At 35.6% G+C, this 26,671-nt stretch overlaps 1 protein-coding gene and 1 non-coding gene across 3 annotated transcripts in view; both read right to left on the bottom strand.

Moving 5' to 3' along the window:
* The window catches only part of Sass6 (SAS-6 centriolar assembly protein), a 45,067-nt gene that overhangs the window by 6,224 nt on the left and 12,172 nt on the right, over window positions 1-26,671 (bottom strand). For both annotated transcript variants that reach the window (XM_063254817.1, XM_063254810.1), the window contains exons 8-14: window positions 13,223-13,414; window positions 10,121-10,315; window positions 9,927-10,016; window positions 9,671-9,850; window positions 6,115-6,196; window positions 4,896-5,032; window positions 3,428-3,556 (exon numbers count right to left, since the gene is read on the bottom strand). In XM_063254817.1, coding sequence (XP_063110887.1) covers window positions 3,428-3,556; window positions 4,896-5,032; window positions 6,115-6,196; window positions 9,671-9,850; window positions 9,927-10,016; window positions 10,121-10,315; window positions 13,223-13,414 — 1,005 coding nt within the window. The remainder of the gene's footprint in view (window positions 1-3,427; window positions 3,557-4,895; window positions 5,033-6,114; window positions 6,197-9,670; window positions 9,851-9,926; window positions 10,017-10,120; window positions 10,316-13,222; window positions 13,415-26,671) is intronic.
* LOC111754398 (U6 spliceosomal RNA) lies at window positions 15,693-15,795 on the bottom strand. The gene has a single exon (XR_002789089.1). It is a non-coding gene; the product is annotated as a U6 spliceosomal RNA (small nuclear RNA).

Genomic DNA, 26,671 nt, shown 5'->3' on the forward strand with positions numbered 1-26,671 from the left:
AAATGTACTTCATGGCCTAAACAAAAGCCTACATTACGTAGAAAAATTCTAAAGCTTGTAGACAAGTAATTTAGCAATTTATGGACAGAAAAAATTAAAACACAAAACCATGAAAGGTGCATTCAAGACCCTTGAGATAACCACTAAACAATCAAACATTCTTATTGGCATATCTATAAGGGAAACAGGGATCAACTTTTAGGCATAGAAAACCTAGTCAATGAAATAAAAGCAGAAAACTTTCCTAATCAGAAAGACATGGATATCCTGGTACAGGAGGGCCTACAGAACCTCTAACAGACATAACCAGGAAAGAGCCTCACCATGGGATGCTATAGTAAAAAATACAGGACAAAGAAAGAATTTTAAAATCTGCCAGAAGAAAGCATCAAGTTACATTTAAGGGCAACTCCTCAAAAAGCTATTTCTCAGAAACCTTACAGGCCAGAGAACATAGACTGACCTTATTTCAAGTCTGAAAGAAAATAATTGCAACAAAGATTACTCTACCTAGTAGGGCTACTGTTCCAATTTTTAAGGAGAAACAAAGAGAGGAGGTTGGGTGTAGTAGCACACATCTGTAATTCAGCGACACAGCAGATCAAGGCAGGTAAATTGCAAGTCCAAGTGCAGTCTGGACGACTTAGAATCTGTTCACAGACAAAGAGAAGAGGGCTAGTAATGTAGGTCGGTCAGTGGCAAAGTACTTGATAGAACATGTTCAAGGCCCTTGATTCAATTCCCCTTACCACATGGACCAAAGAAACAGACAATAACCACCACAACAATAAACACCCTCCAAGTTAGCAAAAACTTGGACCACCAGAGTGGCCTTATAAAAGTTGCTCAAGGAAGTTCTACATCCAGAAGAAGAATGATCACCACTACCATGTTTTTGTCAGCAGAAAATTATTATTATTATTATAGTATGGACAGATATTTTGAAGACCGGAGGTATTAAGCAAGATTTGAAGTCTCATAATATTAAAATATCCAAAATAAAATCAATCTTACTGAATAAAGAAGCAAGGAACTCTAAGTAATTCACTAGTGAAAGATGCCTACTCCAAGGTGACACAGACACTTGTAATTTCAGAAAAAATTTCAAAGCACCCATTATAACCATGTTCTAAGCAGAGTGAACACTCTTGAGACATAGAAGGAAAAAAATCAGCAACAAAAAAGATGCAAAAAAAAGAAATTTTAGAATGAAAAACTCTGTACAGGCTCTGAAAAAACTAGACATAATAAAAAATATATATATATAAAAACTAAAGTAGAATACTAAAAAATGTTCAAATAACCCTACAGAAGTCAAAAAGGAAGACACTAACTAAAAACTAAGAGAAAAACAAGGTACATTCTTTATATAAAAACTACTTCACATATATTAAAGTTTAAAGTAAAAACCTACCTAGATCAATGATTACCAAAGTAGGTGGAAATTAGGACCATTCAGTGAGATGAGAAAGAAAAAGCTTATAACTTTGATTTATATATATTTAAATCTCAGTTTAATTTCTATTTTTAATGTTAATAATAAATCAGATTTATGTAGCACTTAATTGTATCTAAGCAAATGCGTTATTAACTCAATAATTCAGTAAGATATATAAAGTCATCATTCTGGAGAAACCGGCCCATGCGTATTGCCACATATCTATAATCCCAGCACTCAGGAGGCAGAGGCAGAAGGAATACTGCAAGTTTGAGGCCAGTTTGGGCTACAAAGTGAGTTCAAGCCAGCCTAAAATGTACAGCAAACACTGCCTCAAAAAATAAAAACAAAAACCAATAAACAAACAAACCAAAATAGAAACTGAAGCATGAGAGTTGGATGATTTCTTTTTGCAACAGAGTCCAAGCTGGCCTCACCACAACACCCAGAAGAGTTGGAAGGTTTTACTGTTTAGTGATTTGATTAATTTCACATTGACACAAACAGGCTTTAAACCCTGACATTAGATGCATTTTCTTAACCATCAAATTATATTATACAGGGGCTGGGGATTTAGCTCAGCGGCATAAGAACCTGCCTTGCAAGCAGGTGGTCGTGAGTTTGATCCCCAGTACCGATTAAAAAAAAAATTATATTATACATAATATTGTAGTTCTGCAGTGTATGCACACAATTTATGTATTTGAAAGCAAGGTGTTCTTTTCATCTTGCTTTGAACTACTAAAGGCATATGATCAAAAGAACATAAAAATTATGAAATACAAATTATTGAGAAGCTGGATCATTGGCACATGTCTGTAATCTCAGACACTTGGGAGCCTGAGCCAGAAGAATCATGAATTTGGGGATAGCCTGGGCAACACAGCAAGACCATACCTAGGGAAAAAAAAAGCATTGACATCTTGCCCCAACACCCAGCTAGGCAACTATCTGTGGTTTAAAAATAAAACAAAAAAAACCCCTGTGAATTCCTTCAGAAGTCTAAAGAAACTGACCGAAGATGCAATCACATTCCATTGATAATAAACTGCTAACTGCAGCACATGTGCCATAGTTTTACCACTACTGGAATATACGAGTATTTACTATACAACATAGGTTATTTCTGCAAATGGACATATCTAATTGTGCTTTAATAAGCAATACAAACAGAACCAATTGTCTAAATCGTCTAAACATGATATCATTCATAAAAACTCGGGCTTAAGCCTCACTTCCTTGAGAATTCTCAATAGTGTCTGGTGATAACAAGACATGGGTAAAAAGAAATCACATACTGACGTAACAAAGACAGGTTTTAGAGCAGGCCAGACATTTGATAAATCTGTAATTCTGGTTTCAAAGTTCTCAATTCTATCTTTCATAAAATATTTCCTCCATTCATGTCTCCCATCATGATTTAGGGAAAAATCAACTTGAACATGAAATTTGAAATGAAAATAAAGCAGGACAAAAACAACATAAATCTAAGATAGTAATTATAATACAATGACGCAGGTAGGAAGAAAAAGCTATAGCAATTAAATCAAGAGTTGGAGGACTGTTTGTTATGTACTATTTGAGATGTCACCAGAACTACAATTTAGAAGTTGTTATAAGCCAGCCTGCCCTACCCAAATCTAAGTCCGGCAACAGAATCCTAAAGTCTTACTGTCTCCAATATGCCAACATTACAAAGTTAGTAATCCCAGTTAGGATTGTACATTTAAAAAGAATGAATAAAAACAGAGGTTGAATAGAAATAAAGTTTAATCAGATTGAGTCTACTTTTTATTAATTAGAATGACTCAAGAAACATAAAAGTACAAGTACTTTTAATAAACATGCTATATACTTGATATTTAGTAACATATTCATTTAATACATTACCTAATACTAAGAAACTAACAAGAAAGAATGAACATTTCAAAGGGAAAATATTTGCAAGCTAACACATTTTTTTTATTAAAAAATTAGTAATTCATCTACCTTTGGTCCTAAAACTGGGTGGATGGTATTTTTAGTAGGTACTGGATGAGAAAAGGTATTCTGGTATGCAAATGCAGAGGACACAGGATAACCAATTCCACAGCTTGGGTAAGCAAGTCTATTATCAATCTAAAAATAAAAAAAATTAAGGATGAGAATTCTAAATAGTATTTGCTGATCTAGGAGGCATTAGCATCTGTTAATAATATTTTAGAACTCGTGTTAGAAAACTAGCTCACAGACCCATTTTGTTTATTATGTTATCACAAACTCTGCTTTTTACTTAATGTGAGGCTAAGATATCTCTCCTTGGTCCAAAGGATATTCAGAGTGGCTGTGCAAGCCTGGATCAAGGGAACTGGCAGGAAACTAGTTTAAATTCAGTTAAAATACTAATTACTAAACCAACTTCTTTCACTAGGTTTCCTGACAAGGAAAATGTGAAAAACAAGAAGTCATATCAATAGCCCAGTCAGGGATAAATAAAAATAATTTGCTGCTAGACTGAGAAAGAACAAGATTAATGTTCTTTCCCAGCCCTGCCTCTAGTCTGAGTCTCACTAGGTAATTCAGGCTGGGCTTGACTCATAGCAAAACTCCTGACTCAGTCTCCCAAGTGCATTACAGGCATGTATTACCAGGTCCAGTTAGGTAAATGTTCTTAAGTGGGCTAATTCAGACAATAATTTGCTTTGCACTCATTTCCAACTTAGTACCACCAATGTCAAGTCAATGTTTATTTTTATAGTAAGAGGCCACATGAAACCCAGATCTGTTTTTCTCTTGATTCATCACTGCTATGGAGTGACCTTGTCTGAAACTTCTATTCAACAGAAGAGCTCAAGGGAGCAGAAGGCACATTCCTAGTGGCTCCTAGGCCTAGTTACCTGATAATTTACTGGGCCACCTCTGGATGCGAGGAACTGCTTTTTTATTTTTCCCTGATTCCTTGGAAGGAAAATCCATATGACCTGGTCTTAGGAGTAAGAGAGCGTACATCATACAACCAGTTTATGAGACTCTAGAGCTGACAAGACCATTAACAGACTCTTCTCTCCCTTTCACTAACAGGATTCAGTTAAGACTTTTTTCATTGTACTTTCAAACTGGAGGCCTATCCCTAAATTCTCTCTTATTGAAGTCCTCTAAATGTTTTTTTTGTGTATTCGTGCACAGTGCATGTGTTTTAAATTTTTCAGCACATTCGATATTACTTTAACGAGTCTTGAATGATTTCTATATCCAATTAAGCTATACACAAAAGTATGCCCTTGTGAAATACAGTTGCTATGCTGGAGTGAAACTGCTTGTTTTAGGGGCAATTTGCACTATGCTTCATTGCTAAGTAACTCTCAGGTTTCCAACCTGTATTAGTACCAGCACCTGAAGTCACAGACTTTCTACAAATCTGAAAATTTTTTTTTCAAGAAATTTATTAATATCATTCACATCTTATTTGAAAACATACCACATTCAGGTTAGGAGAAATTCCACTTCTGATTGTGTTGCTGCTGGAATGTGCAGGTGGAGTGGTAGAAGGTCCCAATACATCTTGCTTTCTCACTAGCTGGTTTTCATTTAGTTCTTTATTTAACCAAGTGATTACTAACATAAGAAAACAAGAAAGGAATTTGACTTATTTTTATTTTTTTAATCACTTAACGTATCTGAAATTATATTAAGCTTTTCTTTCTTTTTTTTTTTGTGTGTGTGGTTCTGGGGATCAAATTCACAACCTCACGCTTGCCAGGCAGGCACAGTGCCACTGATCTATATCCCTGGCCCTATATTAAATTTTTTAAATGTCAACTTTTTACAATTGCCTTCTATTATAGTTGAACAGTATATAGGCCACTAAGTTCTTACAATTAAAGATTCTTATTTTTTAACAGCTTCCCACAAGGGACTGCTTATTATATTATTATCAGCACATACTTCTTTTTTCTTTTTGAAACAGGGTCTCACTATGTAACTCAGGCTGTCCTCAAACTGGCAATTCTCCAGCCTCCACCTTCTAAACCTGGACTATAGACATGGGTCATCAGGCCCTGCTCAAAAATCTCTTTCAAAGTTTTTTCTTGTGTAATGCTTTATCTTACAGCTTACTTAAAGTCCACAATTTTATGTCTTATAACTAGCCCTAGGAAACTAAAACATTTTATTTAAAAACTTAATCTTATAGTTTCAAATAATTATTAATACTGGGTTAACAGTAATTTTAAAAAGTAATCAAGAATTTAAATAATAAATTAGTTAAAATTTTCCATACTTTTATGTTACTGACACATAACAGTTTCCCTTATATTGGCAATAACTTCCATAGGATGTACAATATAATTTACTATATACAGAGACATTCAGACATTTAAAGCAGAATTTATTTGTACATAGCAGCATCTTGACAGACCTATACTTTTATGAACTCAGAAATTACAGGTTAAGAATGAAACTACAAGCCTCATTCACATAAAAATATAAAATTCTTACTGGGTGTGGTGGCACATGCTTGTAACCCCAGCACTCGCCAGGCTGAGGCAGGAGGATATTGCAAATTCAAGAACAGCCCAGGCTATGAAGTGAGCTCAACACTAACCTGAACTGCATTGTGAGACCCTGTCTCAAAAGGACCAAAAAAACAAAAAGCAAAACAAACAAACTATGTGTGTGTGTGTATATATAATACTTACACTTTTCATTGTTCTTTAGAAGCTGTTTACTTTCTTCAAGTTTTTGAACTGTGGCTTCTAATTGTTCTTGTAATTTGCATACCTGAAATATATCAATCCTCAGAATAAGTGAACTAAAGGCTAAAATAAAAACTGAAGAAATACATTATTATTAATTAAATAACTAAATAAATTAAATGTGGATAAAGGGAACTAGCCCAACTACATAGCAATCTAAGTATTTGAGTCATAATAACCAACTTTTCAATGTAAGATATGTTCACTTCTGTTGAATCTAGTTGTGATTCAAAATGTTGCCCAGATTTCGGAAAAACATGGCAGATAGATAGCAGCAGCCCCTGAGGCTCTCGGAGAAACCACACTTGAAATGTAGGAATGGTGCCGGACAGGAAGTTCCAGGCAAGGGGGAATATTCTTTGCTGACCCAGGAACGAACTAAATTAAGAGAAACTATCTGGAAATGCAATCTTGGTGAGACAGCAGGCACAGATAAGGTATCAGCATGGAAGCTGGACCCGCGCCACTGGAAACTGTGATTTGAATTACCTGCAGCCGCTGTTCTGTCCCAGTCAGCACAGGAGGGAGAGAGGCGCAAAAGCTCGGAGAGTGGGAAGCGGTGAATGGAGTTGGGATCGGGACTGGCCGGGTGCCCTGCATCGACCTGCGGTGAGTGAGTGGATCGGGGACCCTTCCACAGAGTAGGAGGCTTCAGCAAAGGACATACTTGGACCGGGCAGACTTCCCGGAACGAGATGCTGCAGTGACTTCAGTCATATATCTCCCTCTCAAGTGGGATTGGTGGGGAGTGCCTGGCCTGTGAGATGCCGCTGGCTGAGACCCAGTAGGCTAGCCCAACCCAGGTCCCAGCACCTGGAGGTGCACCCTAGCGGTGAAGCCTTCAGTAGGTTGACCTGGAGGGGTGGGCCTGGCATACACTGCCCAGGTCTGTGTCTCCCTGGTGCCCTGCGGTGGGTGGGAACACCTAGCCGGCACAATTCAAACAGACTGTGGCCGACAGGGAAGGAAGCTGGGCCTCCAATATACGCTTACATATAAGGAACAAAGAATATGGTAAGAGGGAGTAACAAGAAAGGGTCCTCAGCCCCCAATCCTGAGAAACATGCAATAGCAGACACGGCATCAACAGACATAAAGCGCTATCTCTAGAGCCTCATAGACGAGTTCAGGAATGAAGTTATTAATGACCTGAAGCAAGACATAAACAGAATAGTTAGAGAAATGCTAAGCACCACCCAAGAAAAAACAGATGGTGGAATGGAAGAACAGAAAAAAAAGGGGAGAATTGTTTGATGGAGAAAATAGAGAAAACATAGAATACGTGAAGCAGGTTCAAAGAGATTACCAGGAAACTAAAAACTCTATCGAAAACTGGCATAACAGCTTGAATGAAACTTGAAAGGAGAGATTATCTGAACTAGAGGGCAGATTTGTAATATGGGAGCATGAAATGAAAAACTTCTTAAAAATAACAAAAAAACAAACAGCAACAATACAAAAACTAGAAGATGATAAGAGGATCTATAACTTAAGAATTAAGAACATAAGAGAAGAAGTGGGGACACAAACAAATGGACTACAAAAGCTATTCACAGAAATAATCCAGGAGAATTTCCCTAATTTGGCAAATGGTAAAGATACTCAGATATATGAGGCATACAGGATCCTAGCCACCTACAACCCAAACATAGCTACACCCAGGCATATAATAATCAAAATTCCAGAAATCCAATATAAGAACAGAATATTAAAAGCCGTCAGAGACAAGAAACAGATCACTTACAAGGGAACACCCATCAGAATTACAGCAGACTTCTCGGCACAAACCATCAAATCACGAAGAGCATGGGGGGAAAAATTCAAGCTTTGAAAGATAATAATCTCCAGCCAAGATTGATATATCCTGCACAACTGTCCCTAGAAATTGATGAAAAAACAAGGTGCTTCCAGGATAAAGAGGAACTAGGGGAATTTGCAACCACTAATTCAACTCTACAGAGAATACTGCAGGATAGTCTAAAAAAAGAAAGTACCAAGATTCCAGAAATAGTGGCAGAGAGGCCACAATGAATGGAGCAGAAAACAAAATGAAGACAAACTGACAACAAAGGACAGAAAAAGAGCTCAGCAGAAATGAGGCAGAGAAGATCAGAAGGTAGGAACAGCTATTTTGGAGAAAACAAGACATCATAATAGCTAGTGCTGATTTAGTATCATCTTGTTTCGAAGTCCCATCAAACTTGTATTCTTCTGTTTCCATCGGTCTTAAAAGGTTGTATCTTATTGGATTTTATTATATATGATAATATAAGCAAAAACTTTTATAGACAAGGAGTTTACATAGAAACCATTGTTCATTTTCTGTTAATTGGTTCTAAATACCCTGTAATAATTTCATTCTCTTGAATTGTTTTATAGTGTCTTGATATGTTTGGTGCTACAGTATAAGAAGTTATACTCAAAGATTTCAAGGAAAGAGACACTATGGTAACTATTTTTATGTCAGGATATCTTGTGGTGAAACACTATTTTGCTTAAATGGTTATGTTTTGACCTGCGCTGTTCCATTGTTATGCCCTCTTTTATCTCAATCCCCCTTTTTAAAAATTATTTACTTTTTATTTTTATCTTCTTAATTAAGGGAAAAATAAATAAAAAATAGGATACATTATAGTAACCTACTTTGATTTCCTATTAACTTGATTTGAAACCCTGTATTGCCCTCACCATCTTGTTTTGACTGATTTTCCTCTATTCTGCTTTGCTTGATAGTACCAAGATCGAAAGTATAGGCATAACTGTGAAGACAATAAGAATCATTATGACGCCCATTCCGAATGACTATTATTTTCTTTTAAAATCCTGCAATGTCTCCAATGCTTTGGTTTTATTCTTTACTGTTTAGTTCAATTTTATTATAACTGCCAATTCTTCTTAAAATAGCAAGAGGCAGTATGGTAACCATTGTTGATCATCTTATATTTTGTTTTTACATTATCTATTATGTCCATCCTTTTGATTTGACTGACTCTGTTCTGATATGTGGCATTTGGTTTTACTCTTTTCAAAAAAAATAATAAGAACTGTGGGAATAATAAAACCCAAAATGTGTAACTGTCATTCTACAAAAAACAAAAAGAAAAGAAAGCACTCTAAAGGTTATAACTGCATATATGTTTAAGTGTATAAGATAGATAACCATATTACTGAGTGTTGTTTTGAATCATTGAACAAAACCGTTTGCACTTTCACTGTTTGAAAGTCCACTTTATATGCTTCAATTTTGTAACTTGAACAACTATTTCTAAGATGAGAATATATAATCTATTAACTAGTGATTTCTTACTGTTTATTTTTTAAATTTTATATTACTTGTTCCCTTTTTCTTTTTTTTTTTTTCTCCTTAAATTAAAAAAAAAAAAAATGTTGCCCAAAGCTGTTCTGCAATACCAATTATAAAGTGGAATTTTGAAAACTACATCTGAGGAACCTTAATATAATGTAAACAAGAGCCAGAACACAAAAACAGATTAACTACCTCTTGTTCTTTAGCTCGGAGAGTCTGTCCAACATCTTGTAATTCCCTTTGTTCCTTTTGTAATTTTTCCTCCTTCTCAGCCAGTAGTTTTTCTTGCTGAATAGTAACTGTATTCTTCAGTTTCAATTTACCCATCAGAGTTTTCAGATCCCCTTGTAACTTCTTAATAATTTCATTTGCCTATAAAAGAGTTTCATATGTATATCTCTATAAAATCTAATGAAACATTAATAACTATTAAATTTTTTAAACAAACCTTCAGAAGTTCTGCTGATAAAGATTTTATTGTAGCTTCAAGTTTTCCTAGTTGTACCTGATTTTTCTCACCATTTTCTTCTAATGCCACCTGATATATTTTTTAAAAACAAGAATAATTAGGGCATTTGTATTTGTTTATGAAAGCATTACTTAAAATGTGAACATCAGTTTGTTTAGCAAAATTTTAAAGACCTTTTGTTCCTGGATTGTATCAAATGCTTCTTTTGTTCTTACAACAAGCTGGTCTTTATCCTTAATTTCTTGTTCTAAAACTGCCACTTTTGTTTGTAGCTGATTAATATGCTTTTCTTTCTCATGACATTCAGCATCTAGTGTAGAATTCTCTCTTCGCAAAGAAAGGACTTCTTGCTTAGTCCGCTGTAGCTCCTAGAAGGTGAAAAAAACTTACGCTTTACAAGAAGAAAAATTAGATAGGTTGCTTATTTATAATTACGATATTAGAAATGTCCAATAATTTTAAAGATCTCAGATTTTTATGAGTAAGAGACATATAAGTTTCTAACGGTAATTACATTGTAAATTTGAAATACAGTTAAGGAACATTACTTAAACCAGGCATCGTGGCACAGGCCTGTAATCCCAGCACTCAGGAAGCTAAAGCAGGAGGATTGTTACAAATTCGAGACTACTCTGGGCTACAAAGAGAGCCCAAGGTTAGCCTGAGCTGCATAGCAAGACCCGATCTCAAAAAGACAAAGAAAACAAAGTAACACTACATGATTAACAAAGTCAAATAAGGTAAAATAAAATAATTCTGATTTATAAATAGTTACAACTTTTAAAAACTTATAACAAAAATAAATCTTATAAATCTTCCCAACTGGTTCTAAGGATAGCCATGATATGCAACTACTAATTTGCTGCCTTTTTTGTTTTAAAGGGCTCATGCCAAATTGTTGTAATCTACTTTCTTCCTAGGATATATTACAAATTATCTTTCCATGTAAGAAAGTATGTTCATATTTCTAGATTCCTTTTGATTCACACTTTAAAACCAGGCAAATCATAATTATTAATTAAAATAAATTTCAGGAAAGCCTAGAATATGCTGGACATGGTGCTGCAAGCTTCTAATCCCAGCACTCTGAGAGGGTGAGGCAGGAGGCTCAGTACAAATTTAGCTTGGGTATCTTAGCAAGACCCTCTCCCAAAATAAAATATAAAAAGGTGTGAGGATGTAGCTCAGTAGATTCAATCTTTAAGAAAGCAGAAAACAAAACAAAACAAAACAAAATGCCCCCAAACCTAAAACAGATCACTTCTCAATCAGCTAATACCAATTGAAATGACAGTGGTATACAAAAGTCCAGGATATAATATTTTTACAGTTATAGTTTTTAACAAAAATTTTAATAGATAATTTTATAGTGTTATAGTGCTATAACTGTTTTAGGAGTACAGAGTTTGCTATCGGGCAGATCTGAATTCAGATCAGGTCTCTTTACAGTGTCATCTTGGGAATTATTCATCCTCCTTAAGTTTCAGCTCCCTCATTTTTAAACAGAATTGCTAGGCATATTCAGTGAAATGCAGTAGATACTTTTTTTTTTTTTATACATTTTTTTTTTTTTTTGTCTTTTTCCTTTTTATCGGTACCAGGGATTGAACTCACGACTGCCTGCTTGCAAGGCAGGCACTTATGCGGCTGAACTAAATCCCCAGCCCCCTATGCAGTAGATACTTAAATGGTAATTAATTTAGGGCATCAATATAAAAAACTCTGATTTTACATAATTAGAAGTCAAAAAAAATTTCTGAGATTCAAAATTTGCAAGTGCTATGCAATGATTTTGATTAAGTTACATAAAAGCCAACATAATAAAAGATTGCTAACAAAGTGGACAGTTTCAGGGCTAAGACTGAAGAAATCAAACAGCATTACAATGAAAAGATTAAACTACTATATGTACCACAAAGAAAAGTCTAAAATGCTTTACCAACTGCTGTGAACAATGAGGGTTATACGGAATAAAAATTGTAGAAATCTTTTAAGGCAGAATTTTGTGAGGATATGAACATGAAAGAGGTTATGCTTTAGCCTGGAGCTCCTAAGTATAACTGGTTAGTGAAATGGAAAGCTAGTGATCTTTGTTTTTACGTATTTATCTTTGAGGAGTTAGGGATTGAACCCAAGGCCTTGTGACTGCCAGACAAGTGCTGTAGAACTGAGCTAGAGCCACACTTGATTTTTAAAAATGTTTTTGAGGCAAGGCTTCCCTAAGTAGCTGAGGTGTGTACCACTGAAATTGGCTTGGTGATCTTTGCTTTTAAATATGATGATTTTAATCATAAGCCAGGCACCGTGGCACATGCCTGTAGTCACACCTACTTGGAAAGGTGAGGCAAGAAGAGAGCTCAGTCCAGGACTTTAAGGTCCATGTAGGCAACAAAGCAAAACTCTGTCTCAGAAAAATAAAACAACAAACAAAAAATTACACATATTTTCTGATGATTCATGTGATAATAATCCTAGGTAGAAGATAATCATCAATGCCAAAGTATCAACAAATATGGCATAGCAACAAGATTCTTAAATATGATGGCTCGGAGAATGTGGCTTAGTAGTACTATACTTATCTAGCATGCACAAGGTTCTAGATTTGATTCCCAACATCTCAAAAACCAAGCACCTTTCTGGTGCTTGGAAGAACAAAGTAGTACCAAAGATAGGAAAAAAATAGGTGGATGACACATAAAATCAGGCAGAGGATTAAGTTATCTGCCTCATATCACATGTTTCATCATGTGTAAAATGGGAGTAACAGTACACACCTTAAAGAATTGTTTTAAGAATTGAGTTCATATATGTACTCAAATAGTAATTCCCACAGAGCAAATGCTTAAAGGTAGCTTTCAGCTTTACTCTTAATCACCACTACTAGACACTAAGCTTCATATACTTGACTGATACACTGTATAGGCTTAAGAAAAGGACTAATCCTGTCAACAATGAGTACCCTATGAGACCCAGACATTAAACCAACTTTACAAAATACACTGGAAAACCTGAGATCTGTATCAGTATACTGCTCCTCAAGATCCTAACTAAAAATCAAGGTTTATTTTAGTTCTGTTCTGAATTATCTCTCTTTTATCAAATTTCGAGTTCTCAATATTTCTGGTACTGCATAAAATTATCAACACCCTAAAAGATTCCTGCAGAGAATGCAGAGGAGCACCACCCACACAAATAATAAAATATCAAATTAAAATGAAATGACCAAATTAAAACACTTGCAAATCAGAATGAGAAGAGAAGCCATTACTCAGTACCTCTTCAACACCAGAAAGTTTTGCTTTAAGTTCTCTAGTAGTACAATCTCCTTTATATTTCCTCTCAGTTAAATCTTTATTAGCTGCTTCTAACTCAGACACCCTGTTTTGTAGCTGGTGGATGTTTTGCTGATGGAGGATTTCTAATTCTTTTTTCTGTTGTTCATGTTGCTGTTGATATTGAACCTGTGCCTGTTACAGAATAATAGATATTAAAGAAGAAAAAATCAGAAATATAAATATGGAAAGATCTGCGCAATTACAGGTACACACAATCACATACATGCTCTTAAGGCCACAAAGGAAATCACAAATAACACATAATCCTATACAGGAAGTCACTCTTAAATATTTAGGAATATTCCTTTCCAGTCATTTTCATAAGTATAGTGACATTGCACATATGTACCCAACATACATATTTAAATTTAACAAATTTAACAAATTAAAATCATTAAACAAAAATTGCTTACTAGTATATATTAATAATATAGAATGAGATTCTTTTTGGCATATTGGTACATGCATATAACATAATTTGACTGTTTTTTATCCCCATGATTTCCTGCTTTGCCTCCCTCCTCCCCTTATCCTGTTCCACGTCTTTAAAGGTCTACCTTCTAGTTTCCTGTCATCTCTCTCTTTTTTTTTTTTTTTTGTGGTACTGGGGATTGAACTCATGACCGCGCGCTTGCCAGGCAGGCACTAATGCCCCTGAGCTAAATCTCCAGCCCTCTCATTTGTTTTTTTACACAGGTCATATATTAAAAATGCAATATTTTAACTTTCTGAGATGGGTTTATTTCACTTAACATAATGGCTAAAAACACTTTTTAAAAAATACATAATGTTGCCAGGCATAGTAGTGCATACATGTAATCCCAGCACCTGCGAGGGTGAGGCAGGAACATTGCCCTGAGTTCAAGGCTAGCCTGGGCTACACAGCAAGTTTACAGCAAGCCTTAACTGCAGAGCAAGACCCTGTCTCAAAAACAAACAAAAAACCTCAAACGTAATATACAAACTTTAACGTTCCAAGATTATCTTTATAATTCACTTAATCCCTCACCAAATATGGATAGTTTCCAGTTTTCAAAATTACAAACAAAACTATGATTAATCTTTTTGTATAGATATCTAAAATTCAGATCCATTCCTTATAATCAAATTATAAGTTAAAGAATACTTCAAAAGACAATGTAAAACAAGCTCTAAAGCTGTATTCCAGAAAACACTTTCACTCAAAATTCTTATCACTATTACTTTTCATAACATATTCTGAGAATTTTACATTACTACTTCAAGAAGTTCCTCATTTTTGGAAAACTGTAAAAGAATAAGGAGGCAAAAGTGGAAAATATGAAGTAGTCTACACAAAAATGAAAATGCAATTTTAACAAGAAACAAACAAGAGAAAAAAACAGTATCAAGCCATAAAGATGCTAATTGTAACTGTCTATAAGTGTTATTGAATAGTCAAAGAAAACAGTAAGAAAAGTAAAAAGAAATGACTGTCTAGGAATTGCTAGAAGTTAGGGAATTAATTATCTTTAAAACAAACAGATGAATGATAAGATTTCAAAATTATATTTTCCACTGTTTCCTTCTAAATCATTTGAATTGCTTCAGAAAATAGAAGAAAATATATTATTCAAAGGAATAAATAATTTTCAGAGAAAGATTCACAATTATAGAGAAATAGCAGAAACAATCACAAAAGAATCTGTAGAAGCAATATTTTTCAACAGAATATACTATACAGACTTTTACTTTAAAAGGTACAAAGGAAATTTGGTGTCCAGATGTAAGAATACAGCAACGTAAGGAAGAGAAAGAGCAAAATAGTCCCTGGGATCCAGCAAGGATCTGAAATAAAAACTGAAGCCCACGGAGAGAGGGAAGAGAAAGACTTCAACAAAGCAGGAAGTGGTAAATGGCACTTTCTCTCTAAGAATGATGGAAGGGGTAGCTAATTGCAGATGCATGGTGCCTAATGGCCACTCCAGAGGGCTCCACAAAAAATGCACCAGTAGAAAGAACAGTGGACACAAGAAGACTGCAGTGGCTGGTGAGTTACGCAGATTCAAATGTCTCCCCAGCAGAACTGGTCAATAAGTACCTGGGAGAGGAACCAACTGAGCTCAGAGTTCAGAGCAGTTGTGGGCTGGCTTCATCCACCCAGCTCCTAGTATCAGCCTTAGGTGGAACTAAGTTCAACTGAGCAAGAAGTCAAGGAGCTGAGTTCAAGGCCACAGGAGGCACAGGAAGTACTGCAGATAAAACAAACTGAATTCCAGGCTCACAGTCAGAAACCAGTCTGAACTTTAGTGGAACTAAAGGTGCAAGATTACTTGGATTATCCACTTACACTGCCATGAGTCGTCAGCTAGCTTGCTGGAACTGACATGCATCTGGACTCTACCAACTTTGTCCACTAGTAACAGCACAGATATTTTTTGTTTATTTGTTTTAAAATAGGATGAATTTGCATGTCATCATGTCATCCTTCTGCAAGGGCCATGCTAATCTCCGTATCATTCCAAATTTAGTATATGTGCTGCCAAAGTGAGCACATGCACAGATATTCTTTCAAGTGGGCTTTTTTTTTTTTTTTTTTGTCTTTTTCCTTTTTATCGGACTGCCTGCTTGCAAGGCAGGCACTTACCGCTGAGCTAAATCTCCAGCCAAGTGGGCTTTCTTTTTTCTCTCTTTCTTTTTAAAGGTATCTTTTGTTTTATTTCTTGATGGTTTTTATTTTTATGAGTGTGAACACTGTTTCTAGTGTTTTTGTTGTTGTTCTCTTCTGTTCCTGATTTTATTTGTTCCTTCTCTTTTACCTCCTGCCCTCTTCCCAGTCTCCCAAAGTTTGTGTAATCTTCCTTTGTCCTCCATCCTTACTTCTAATCTCTTCCTCTTCTATTTTTACGTTTTACACTACTTTTTTAAAAAACTTTCTCTCCTGAGGGTAAAATTGCTATATCTAGAGCATATTTACCGTATGCAATATTTTGTTGGTTTATGGTTTATTTTAGATTTTATTACATAACCACAAATCTAGTTCATACATTTAGGTGACAAACTAATAAAAGTTTGTCATCTTCTAAACTGTGTTTGATGCTATTGTTATTGCTGATTGGACTACTTTAGTCAAGACGACATACTTGTTCTAACCAGTTGTTCTTAGTATGACAAGCCTGAGATTGCCTAAGGGTCATAAACAATACCATATGTCAGTGGCAAAGAACCAGGGGCTAGGCCAAACAGGCAGCAATTTCTCATCCCCAATAAAATGAAAGGGTAGAATCCTACAACAGACTCAAAACTGAAAAGCCAGCTATACCTGATAGGCATACCAGAAGTAGTCATTTCCTAAAGTTGCTAAATACTAGCAATAAAGCTACTTGCCATAAGCAACAATCCAGGGATTAATGTTAAAAACAATAGAAAATCAGAAGACAGTTAAGCAAGATGCAGCCCCAGAATTCCAGTTCACCAAAGAAAAACCCAGGGGGAAATGAGGTAAAGCAATCCAAAACCCACCCACCTGAACTCTCTGAAGTGCTAATAGCAGAAGTAACAAAGCAGATCAATGAGGCTCTAGAAAAAAATCAAAAATCAAAAAAACAATTTCTCAGAAAGCTACAGAGATGGTGACCACAAGAAAGATATGGTGACCACAAGAAAGATATGGTTAGTGACTCTATAGCAGATACATAAAAAGTAGAGGAGCATAGGAAAATGACAGAAATCATAAGAAATCATAACATAGGAAAGAAATGGAATCCATGAAATAGATTGAGATATCTAGGAGATTAAAAATTCCATTGAAAGTATACACAGCAGAGTGAATCCAAGTGAAGACAGTGTATCAGATCTAGAAGACAGGATTACAGTTAATGATCATGAAAAGAAAGATTTCTTAAAATTACCAAGGGATCACAAAAATCAATTCAACAGCTGTTCAATGATGCATAGAAGAATAACAAAATGGACTGAAATCAATGAAAAAGCAGGTATCACAAATAACACAAAAACTTGTTCACAAAAGTAATGGCAGAAAAGTTTCCAAGCATGGAAAAAAAAAGTCTGACATACAGGTGAGGTATATCAATTCCAATTAGCTATGATCAAAAAATTGTATATCAAGGCATACAATATTGAAGATTCCAGAAATTTAACACAAGAATAGACTATTAAAACTGTTATAAAAAAGATATAAATATATTACACATATAAAGGAAAGCTCAGCAGACTCAAACTCAGACACAAACACTGAAGTCAAGGAGCGCTTCAAGTATCTGAAGCCCAGAGAGGAAATCAAGATGGCGGATAGATAACAGCAGGCTACAGAGGCTCTCTGAGATAGTCAACTTAGATTCTAAAACTATTACAGCGTGGGGAGTCCCAAACAGAGGGAGAGACACCCTCCCGATCCAATAACAAACTAACCGGAGAGAAACCAATTAAAAATATAGTCCTGATGCTACGATTGAAACAGCTACAGTCTCAGTGTTGCCGCTGTCATGCTTGATTTGGCACAGCCGGGATAGCCCACTAGTTTCAATTCACTGGAGATGCGAACGCACTGAGGAAGGGAGTCATGGAACCAAATTGCGAGCAGAGCTGGCGGGGGAACCCTGCTTCGACCTGCGATGAGTGAGGGGAATAAAAACCCTTCCATAGAGAAGGGGGAGCTCCAATAGACGACACTCTGGGACCATGCAGACTGGCCACAACAAGGGGCTGCAGTGACTTCAGTCAGCTATTCCCTTCTCAAGCGGGATTGGTGGGGAGTACTTGACCTGGATGATGCCACGGACTGAGGCCCAATAAGCTAGCCCAAACCAAGTCCCTATGCCTGGCAGTATACCCTAATAGAGTGAAGCTTTCAGCAGGTTGGCTGACCCAGAGGGCGGAGCCCAGCATAGACTGCCTGGGGCTGTACCTCCTAATACACTGCAGTGGATGGGACCACCTAGTCAGCGCGCTTCAGACAAACAAACCAACAGAAAGAAACTGGGCCTCCTATATATGCCTGTATGGAAGGAACAAAAAATATGAGAAGAGGAGACAACAAGAAAGGGTCCTCAGTCCCCAATCCTGAGCACATTGATCCACGAAAAGTAAATGCAAAGGAGAATGAGAACAGCAAACATGCAATATCCAACAGGGCACCGATAGACATAAAGTGATATCTTTGGGATCTCATAGACGAGTTCAAAAGTGAAGTATTTAACCAAGTAAAGCAAGATATAAATAGAATAAAGAAATGCTAAGCACCTCCCAAGAAAAAACAGATGAAAGAATGGAAGAACAAAAAAAAAAGGGGGAAATTGTTTTGATAGAGAAAATAGAGAAAACATAGAATACATGAAGCAGGTTTAAAGAGATTACCAGGAAATTAAAAACTCCATTGAAAGCTGGCAAAACTGCCTGAAAGGAACTAAGGATAAATTATCTGAACTGGAAGACAGGTTTGCATTAGAACATGAAAGGAAAAATTTCTTAAAAATAACAAGGAAACAAGCAGTAACAATACAACAGCTAGAAGACGATGACAGGATCTATAACTTAAGAATAAAGAATGTAAATGAAGAAGCAGGGAAACAAACAAAGGAACTGCAAAGGCTATTCACAGAAATAATTAAGGAAAACTTCCCAAACATAGGAAAAGATACTCAGATGTATGAGGCATACAGAACTCCAGCCACCTACAACCAAAACAGGCATGTAATAATCAAGATCCCAGAAATCCAATATAAGAAAGAATATTAAAAGCTGTCAGAGACAAGAAACAGATCATTAAGGGCCAGGATTTAGCTCAGGGGCATAAGTGCCTGCTTTGCAAGTGCAGTCGCACAGTCGTGAGTTCGATCCTGGTACCAAAAAAAACAAACAAACAAAAAAAAACCAGATCACTTACAAAGGAAAATCCATCAGAATTACAGCACAGTTCTCGGCACAAACTATCAAATCAAAAAGACTGTGGAGCGAAATAATGCAAGCCTTGAAAGAAAATAACCTCCAGCCCAGATTGATGTATCCTGCACAACTGTCCCTAAAAATTAATGGAGAAACAAGATGCTTCCAAGATAAAGAGGAACTGAGAGAATTCACAACCACCAATCCAACTCTATAGAGAATACTACAGGACATTTTAAAGAGACAGAAAAGTACTAGGATTTCAGGAACAGTGGCAGAGAGGCCCCAACGAATGGAGCAAAAAGCAAAATGAAGAAGACAGATAACTAATGACAGAAAAAGAGTACAGAAATGAGGCAGAAAAGGTTGGATATAATTTCTAATATAGATGGCCTAGATACACTAACTTAAGGAAAAAAAGAGAGAATCGCAGGCAGGGTGGATCAAGAGGTAGGGTCCACTGAGATGCTCTTTATAGGAAATATAGTTAACCTGAAGAAGGGTATATGGACCAAAATCAATTGTGGGAACCAGAGAGTAATAGGGGCAACTGGACCAGTATTTATGGATAGGTTGAAAAGACAGGCTTTAATAAGTGAATAAATACAACTAGAGATCAAGTCCAGGAGTGAGAAAGTTCAGAAACACTTAGGTAAATAGCAGGTTCCCCCCTCCCCCAATATAAAACCTAGTGTTAGGGAGACCCAAAAATACACAGCACATCCTGGGGGAGTGAAAGGGAGGAATAGTTTTTAAAAAGACAGCAGAAGGGGCTGGGGATTTAGCTCAGCAGCATAAGCTCCTGCCTTGCAAGCAGGCAGTCCTGAGTTTGATCCCCAGTACCAATAAAAAGGAAAAAGACAAAAAAAAAAAAAAAAAAAAAAAAAGAGGGCAGAAGATATTGCTAACAGTGTATCAGGAATTAAAACCCTTATTACTTGTACCACTATGCTTGGATAGAACTTTTTCTGTCCCAGTTTGTATACAAGCACTGGATCTGAGGGCACAGACAGTTGTCCCAAAGATATCAGGATATAGCACAGTGGTCATCTTTAATTTCCTATTATCTTAATCTGGATCTCTGTATGACTTATACTGTTGTATCATGAGTGATCTTAGTTAAATCTGATTTGATTGCTGCTTATTACTGACAGACGTTATTCAAAACTGTGAGGTTGATGGTATCAAGTTGAAGAGTATAGACAACTACACTGAAAATGACAATGATTCACTACCATACCCATTCTGATTTGATTACTACCTGTTTTTGTAGCTCTATACCATCTACAAAACTGTATTTCTATTAATTCTGTTGTGTACTGATATATTCAATTATACTTTATCTGATGGTATAGCCAATTCTGTTGATGATAACAGATAGCACCGTGACCATGGTAGAACTCCTTATACAGCAGTTTTATATGTCTTTTTAGTTTTATGTGTTTAGGAATGTTTTGTTCTGTCCTGCTTTGTTCTGTTTCTCTCTCTAATATAGAAAGGATAGAAACACATGTTAAGACTCATGCTTGAGTAAAACCTATATACGGTTTATGAAAACTGATCTTATAACACATGATGAAATGAATAAATACTTTGAAGGAAAAAAAAAGGGGCACTGCAGTACCCAGTGCTGATTCCAGAGTGTTATGATGTGAAATTCAGCAATACTATTAATCTTTATTCAGAATAATTTTAATCTACTAAGTTTTTTTTGGTCTCAACATAAATGAAGATATGGATAAATGTATACATGTCTAAGTGTATAGGATTGATAGCCATATTACTTAGTTTTTGTTGGATAGTTGGACAGAACTGTTTGCAGTTTCCCTGGTTGAATTCCCATTTGTATGTTCCACTTTTGTATCTTGAACAATTATTTGTGGGGGGACAATATGTATGTATCTAGTGATTTATTACTGTTTATTTCTTTTCTTTGAAAGTTCGTACTATTTTTGCCTGTTTTCTGTTTTGTTTTCTTTCTTTAAATAAAATTTAAAAAAAAAAGTAGCTGAAGCCCTAAAAAGGAACAATCTCCCATCCTCACTGATATATCCCACAAAACTGTCTTTCAAAATTGATACAGAAATGAGATATTTTTCACAAGTAACACTTCAGGAAATTCATGACCAGCAAACCAGCACTTCAAAATGTGAAGGATATTCTAGAAAGACATGAAAAGAACTACAACTCCAGGAATCCAACAGAATGAATTCACTTGGCAATGCAAACAATTAAATAGAGAAAAAAGGGGGGGGGGGACACCAAAACCAGCAAAGTAACATGACAAAGATAAGTCAATACATATCAGTTCGACCATCAATTTACATGGCATCAATTCACCAATCAAAAGATACAGATTGGAAGAATAGATCAAGAAACAAGATCTAGCTGGGTATGATGGCGCATGCTTGTAACCAAAGCACTCAGGAGGCTGAAGGAGAAGGATTGCTGCTTCAGTCTCCCAAATGCTGGGATACATGATGAAATCCTGTCTCAAAAAAAGAAAGAAAGGAAGAAAGAAATTAGAGAAGAAATTACACAGTTTTTACAATTAAATGGTAATGCCAATATGACATACCAGAACTCTGGTATGCAACAAAAGCAGTTCTACAAGAGCAATTTATAACTCTGAAACCTCACATAAGAAAAACAGAGCAAACAATTTATAGCACTGAATTCCCACAGAAGACAAACAGAGCAAGCTCAAATAAACAACCTAATGTTGAACCTCAAGCTTCCATAAAAAGAGCAAGTTAAACCAAAAGCATATTTGAGGGAAGAAGTGATAAAAGATCAGAGCAAAAATTAATACAAAGAATCAATGAACTGAAGAGTTGGTTCATTGAAAGATTAAATAAAATAGAGGGCCAAGGATTTAGCTCAGTGGCATAAGCACCTACTTGGCAAGTGCAAGGTGGTGAGTTTAATCCCTGGCATTAAAAAAAAAAAAATACACGAACTCTTAGCAAACCTTAAAAAAGGAAAGACTCAAACCTGTGCAATTAGGAGTGAAAAGGGTGAAATCACAACAGGTCTTGCAGAAATCAAGATGGTAAATACCTACTATGAGAACCTGTATTCTAGTAAGATGGAAAACACAGAAGAAATGGACAGATTCCTAGATACATATGAATTACCAAAGCGGAATCAATAATATATAAAAATTCTAATTAATATGATATTAGTCAATAAAATTGAAGATTTATTTAAAAACCTAACAACAGGGGCTGGGGATTTAGCTCAGCGGCATAAGTGCCTGCCTTGCAAGCAGGCAGTCTTGAGTTCGATCCCTGGTACCGATAAAAAGGAAAAAGGCAAAAAAATAAAATAAAAATAAAAAAATAAAACCTAACAACAAAGAAAAATACACACCCTGACATTTTCACTGCTGACTTCCACAAGAATTTTAGAGAACATCTAATGTTGCTACTTTCTAAACTAATGAAATTGAAGGGAAAGCAATGCTCCAAATTCATTCCTGGAAGGAAGCATTACCCTGATACCAAAACCAGAGAAGGACTCAACCAAAAGAAAGAACTACTGGCCATGAATATAGATGTAAAAATTCTCAATTAAGATACCTGCAAACAGAATGCAGCTTATCTGTAAAATTATACACCAAACAGGATGCATCCCAGGGATGCAGGGATGGTTCAACATACACAAATCAATACAGTAAATCATATTAACAGAGCCAAGAATAAAAACCATATGATCATCCCAACAGATGCAGAAAAAGCTTTTGAAAAAGTTCAGCATCCATTCATTAAAAAAAAATCCTACAGAAAACTGGAATAGATGGGTCTTTATCTCAATCTGATAAAAGCCATCTACGACAAACCAACAGTTAACATTATGCTAAATGAACAAAAACTGAAAGCTTTCACTCTAAAATCAAGAATGAGACAAGGATGCCCAGTGACACCAATCTTATTCAATATAGATCTGGAAAAATTAGCCAGAGAAATTAGACAAGAGAAAGAAATAAAAGGAATAAGGCTAGGAAAGAAAAAAGTTGAATTATCATTACTGAGGATGACATGAAACTACACAGAAAATCCCAAAAATTTCAGGAAAAGGACTTCTAGACTTAATAACCAAATTCAGTAGTGTATCTGGATATATAGTTAACACAAAAATCACTAGCATTCCTGTACACAAATAACAAAGACAAACAGCACCTTCCCCAATAGCATCCAAAAAAAAGAAAAGAAAAGAAATACTTAGGAATCAATCTAAGAAGAGACCTTTATTAAAAAAACTATAGTACTCTAAAAAAGGAGATCAAAGAAGATATCAGAAAATGGAAAGCTATCCTTTGCATTTGGATAGCAAGAACCAATGTAATGAAAATGGTCATATTCCCAAGATTGCTGTATGGTTTTTTTTTTTTGATTTGTTTTTGTAAGCAATGATACTTGTTTATCACATCAGGCTACTGACATCCTCCTTGGGTTTAAAAGATGGAGGAGGGCAGGATGTCCTATCAGGGCATGCCAAATGACTGTGGGAAGTGGTAAAGGTGATATACAGATTTAATGCAGTCTCAAACAAAATGTCAATAGCATACTGAACAGAATTACAGAAATAAAAATCCTAAAATTCATCTAGAACCAGAAAAGACCTAGAACAAAAGGAATTCTTGGCAACAAAAAGATCAGAAGATGCAGAAGCAACTCCAAACACACTCAGCCACGTTACCTTTGACAAGGAATCAAATACTTTCACTAGAAGAAAGATACCCTCTTTAATAAATTGTGCTAGAAAAACTGGCTTTCTATGTGCCAAAGATTAAAACTAGACCCATACCTTTTTCCATGCACTAAACTGCAATCAAAATGGATTAAAGATCTAAATATTAAAACAGGAACACTAAATTTGCTAGAAGACAGAATAGGTAGAACTCTTGAAACTTTTTGTGTAGGCAAAGATGCTATGAATAAAACCCCAATTGCACATGAAATATTAGAAAGAATTAGCAATTGGGATCTCATCTCATGAAAAGCCAGAGAAACCACCAACAGAGTGAAGAGACAACCTGCACACTGAGAAAAAGTTTTCACCAACTGTCCCTCAGACAAAGGACTGATATGTATAATATATAAAGAACTAAAAAAAAAAAAAAAAAAAAAAAAAATCAGACCCTTCCAAGTTTAAAGACCCAATCCAAAAGTGGATATCTGAAATAAATAGACACTTCTTGGATGAAGTAGAAATAGCAAATAAATATATGAAAGAACATTCAACATCAACAGTCATTTGAAAGATGAAAATTAAAACAATGCTGAGACTTCATCTCACTCCAGAAAGAATAACTATTATAAAGAAATTGACCAAAAACAAATGCTGGTAAGTACATGGGGTAAAAGGAACTCTTCTCTACTTCTGATAGAGGTGTAGACTGGTGCAACCACTGTGGAAATTCCTCCAAAAACTAAAAGTACAGGTTCCATTTGACTCAGGTATTCTCTTTCTTAGTATCTTCCCAAAAGAATTATAAGTATTATACCACAGCAATATGTGCACATCCATGTTTATAGTGTCACAGTTTTTAGTAGTTAAATTTTGGGAACAGCCAAATACCCATCAACCAGTGAATGAATAAAGAAGACATAGTTGTTTAATATAGTGCAGCATTACTCTGCCATCAAAAAGGATAAGCTTGAGACATTTTTAGCTAAATGGATGTAATTTGAGATCACACTCTTAAGGGGCTGGGGATTTAGCTCAGCGGCATAAGCACCTGTCTTGCAAGCAGGCGGTCATGAGTTCGATCCCCGGTACCGATAAAAAAGGAAAAAAAAAAGATCATACTCTTAAATGAAATAAATCAGACATATGTTTAAATATTGCAATGTTTCTCTGGTGTGAGAAACTGAAAGTGTAAATGAGAACCAAAATATATAAAACAGATGTTGGGAAATGGGAAGAATATGTTCAAAGGGGAAGGAGAAAGGGAATGGTGCAGGGGGAAAAAAAAATAGAAGAAAAAAATGGAAACAAAGTTTTTATAATAAGCATTGGAAGAAAGGCTGAATGGAAGGGAGGGGAATGGAAAAAAAAAAGCGGCAGCAAGATATATCATACATAAGTACAAACTCTCTATGATGAATATTATGATTATGTGTATGTAAAATGTACCCTCCCCACAAAAAAAGGACACAGTAATTTTAGAACATTTGCTAAATAAGATGTTTTAAGGATAAATTTCTAACAAGATGAGTAGAAAACTGTAGGAAGGAGAAAACTGAATAGAGAAGTCACGAGCAAGAAATAAGTTTTAGCTAGCTGGAGCAGTGTATGCCTATATTTGCAGTGTGTATGCAAGTTTAAAACAGAGTGACTGTAAGTCAGTTTGGAGATAAATAGATAGATAGATATACTTATTCTATCATTCTTGCCATTTTCTGAAGCAGTTCTACAAGTCCTGTTTTGTGTCTTTAGCTGTGCTATTGAGGTTGCTTTAATGTCCTTAGCTGGCCAAAATGTTTATCTTCCCATGTTCAGTTTGTCTATGGGGAGAGCCAGAAGTCCCTCCATGAATGAGAACACAGGGTAATGTTTTTAAGAGCCTGACTTCCCACTGAATGGCGCTGGACAGTAGCATTTACATATATTTTTATCATTTTTTTAAAAGATGGTTACAGAAGAGGACTTCCAGACTGGGTAGCTCATGTGTGTAATCTCAGCAATAGGGAAGCTGAAGTAGGAGGACTGTTACTTGTTCAAGGCCAGCCTGTACTCCAAGTGAGTTCAAAACTTTAAGACTGGCCTAAACTACATAGTGAGACCTTGTCTCAAAAATCCAAAAAGACAAACAATAAAATAAAACAAAACAAAAAGGACTTCCAAGACTGCTTCAGAAAGTAGCAAAAATGATTTTTTTTTTTATCGGTACCGGGGATCAAACTCACAAGCACGGGCTCGCAAAGCAGGTGCTTATGCCACTGAGCTAAATCCCCAACCCTGCAAAAATGATATTTTCTTGCCATCTATGAGTATAGTTTTCCATTATATTTTATTTATTTATTTTTGCAGTACTGGGGATTGAACTCATAACCTTGTACTTGCCAGGCAGGCGCTCATGCCATCCATTATATTTTATTAAAACATTATTTTGGGGGTTGGGGATTTAGCTCAGTGGCATAAGCACCTGCCTTGCAAGCAGGCGATTGTGAGTTTGATCCTCGGTACCGATAAAAAGAAAAAAAAAGGAAAAAAAAAACCCCATTATTTTGAAGGAATTAATGGTAATGAATCTTTTACTATAATAAATTATTTTAAATTTATACATTCACCATATATTTCAACCATGCCTTGTACATCTATAATTAGATAATTTATATTACTATACTTATTTATAAATTGTATATTTATATATGCATATAAAAGTACAAAAAAATCACATCCAGTATTTATAGTTGCTTTGAAAGATAAACTTTCAACTTTTATATATTTCTATGTTTGAAAAATTTAAAGCAAGCATTGTCACTTTTATAATTATCTTAGTCACTTTTCTCTTTGCTA

The sequence above is a fragment of the Cavia porcellus genome, unplaced genomic scaffold, assembly GCF_034190915.1.
Source record: "Cavia porcellus strain 051 isolate PalLab524CR breed Dunkin Hartley unplaced genomic scaffold, mCavPor4.1 scaffold_1, whole genome shotgun sequence".
In the NCBI taxonomy this organism is placed as follows: domain Eukaryota; kingdom Metazoa; phylum Chordata; class Mammalia; order Rodentia; family Caviidae; genus Cavia; species Cavia porcellus.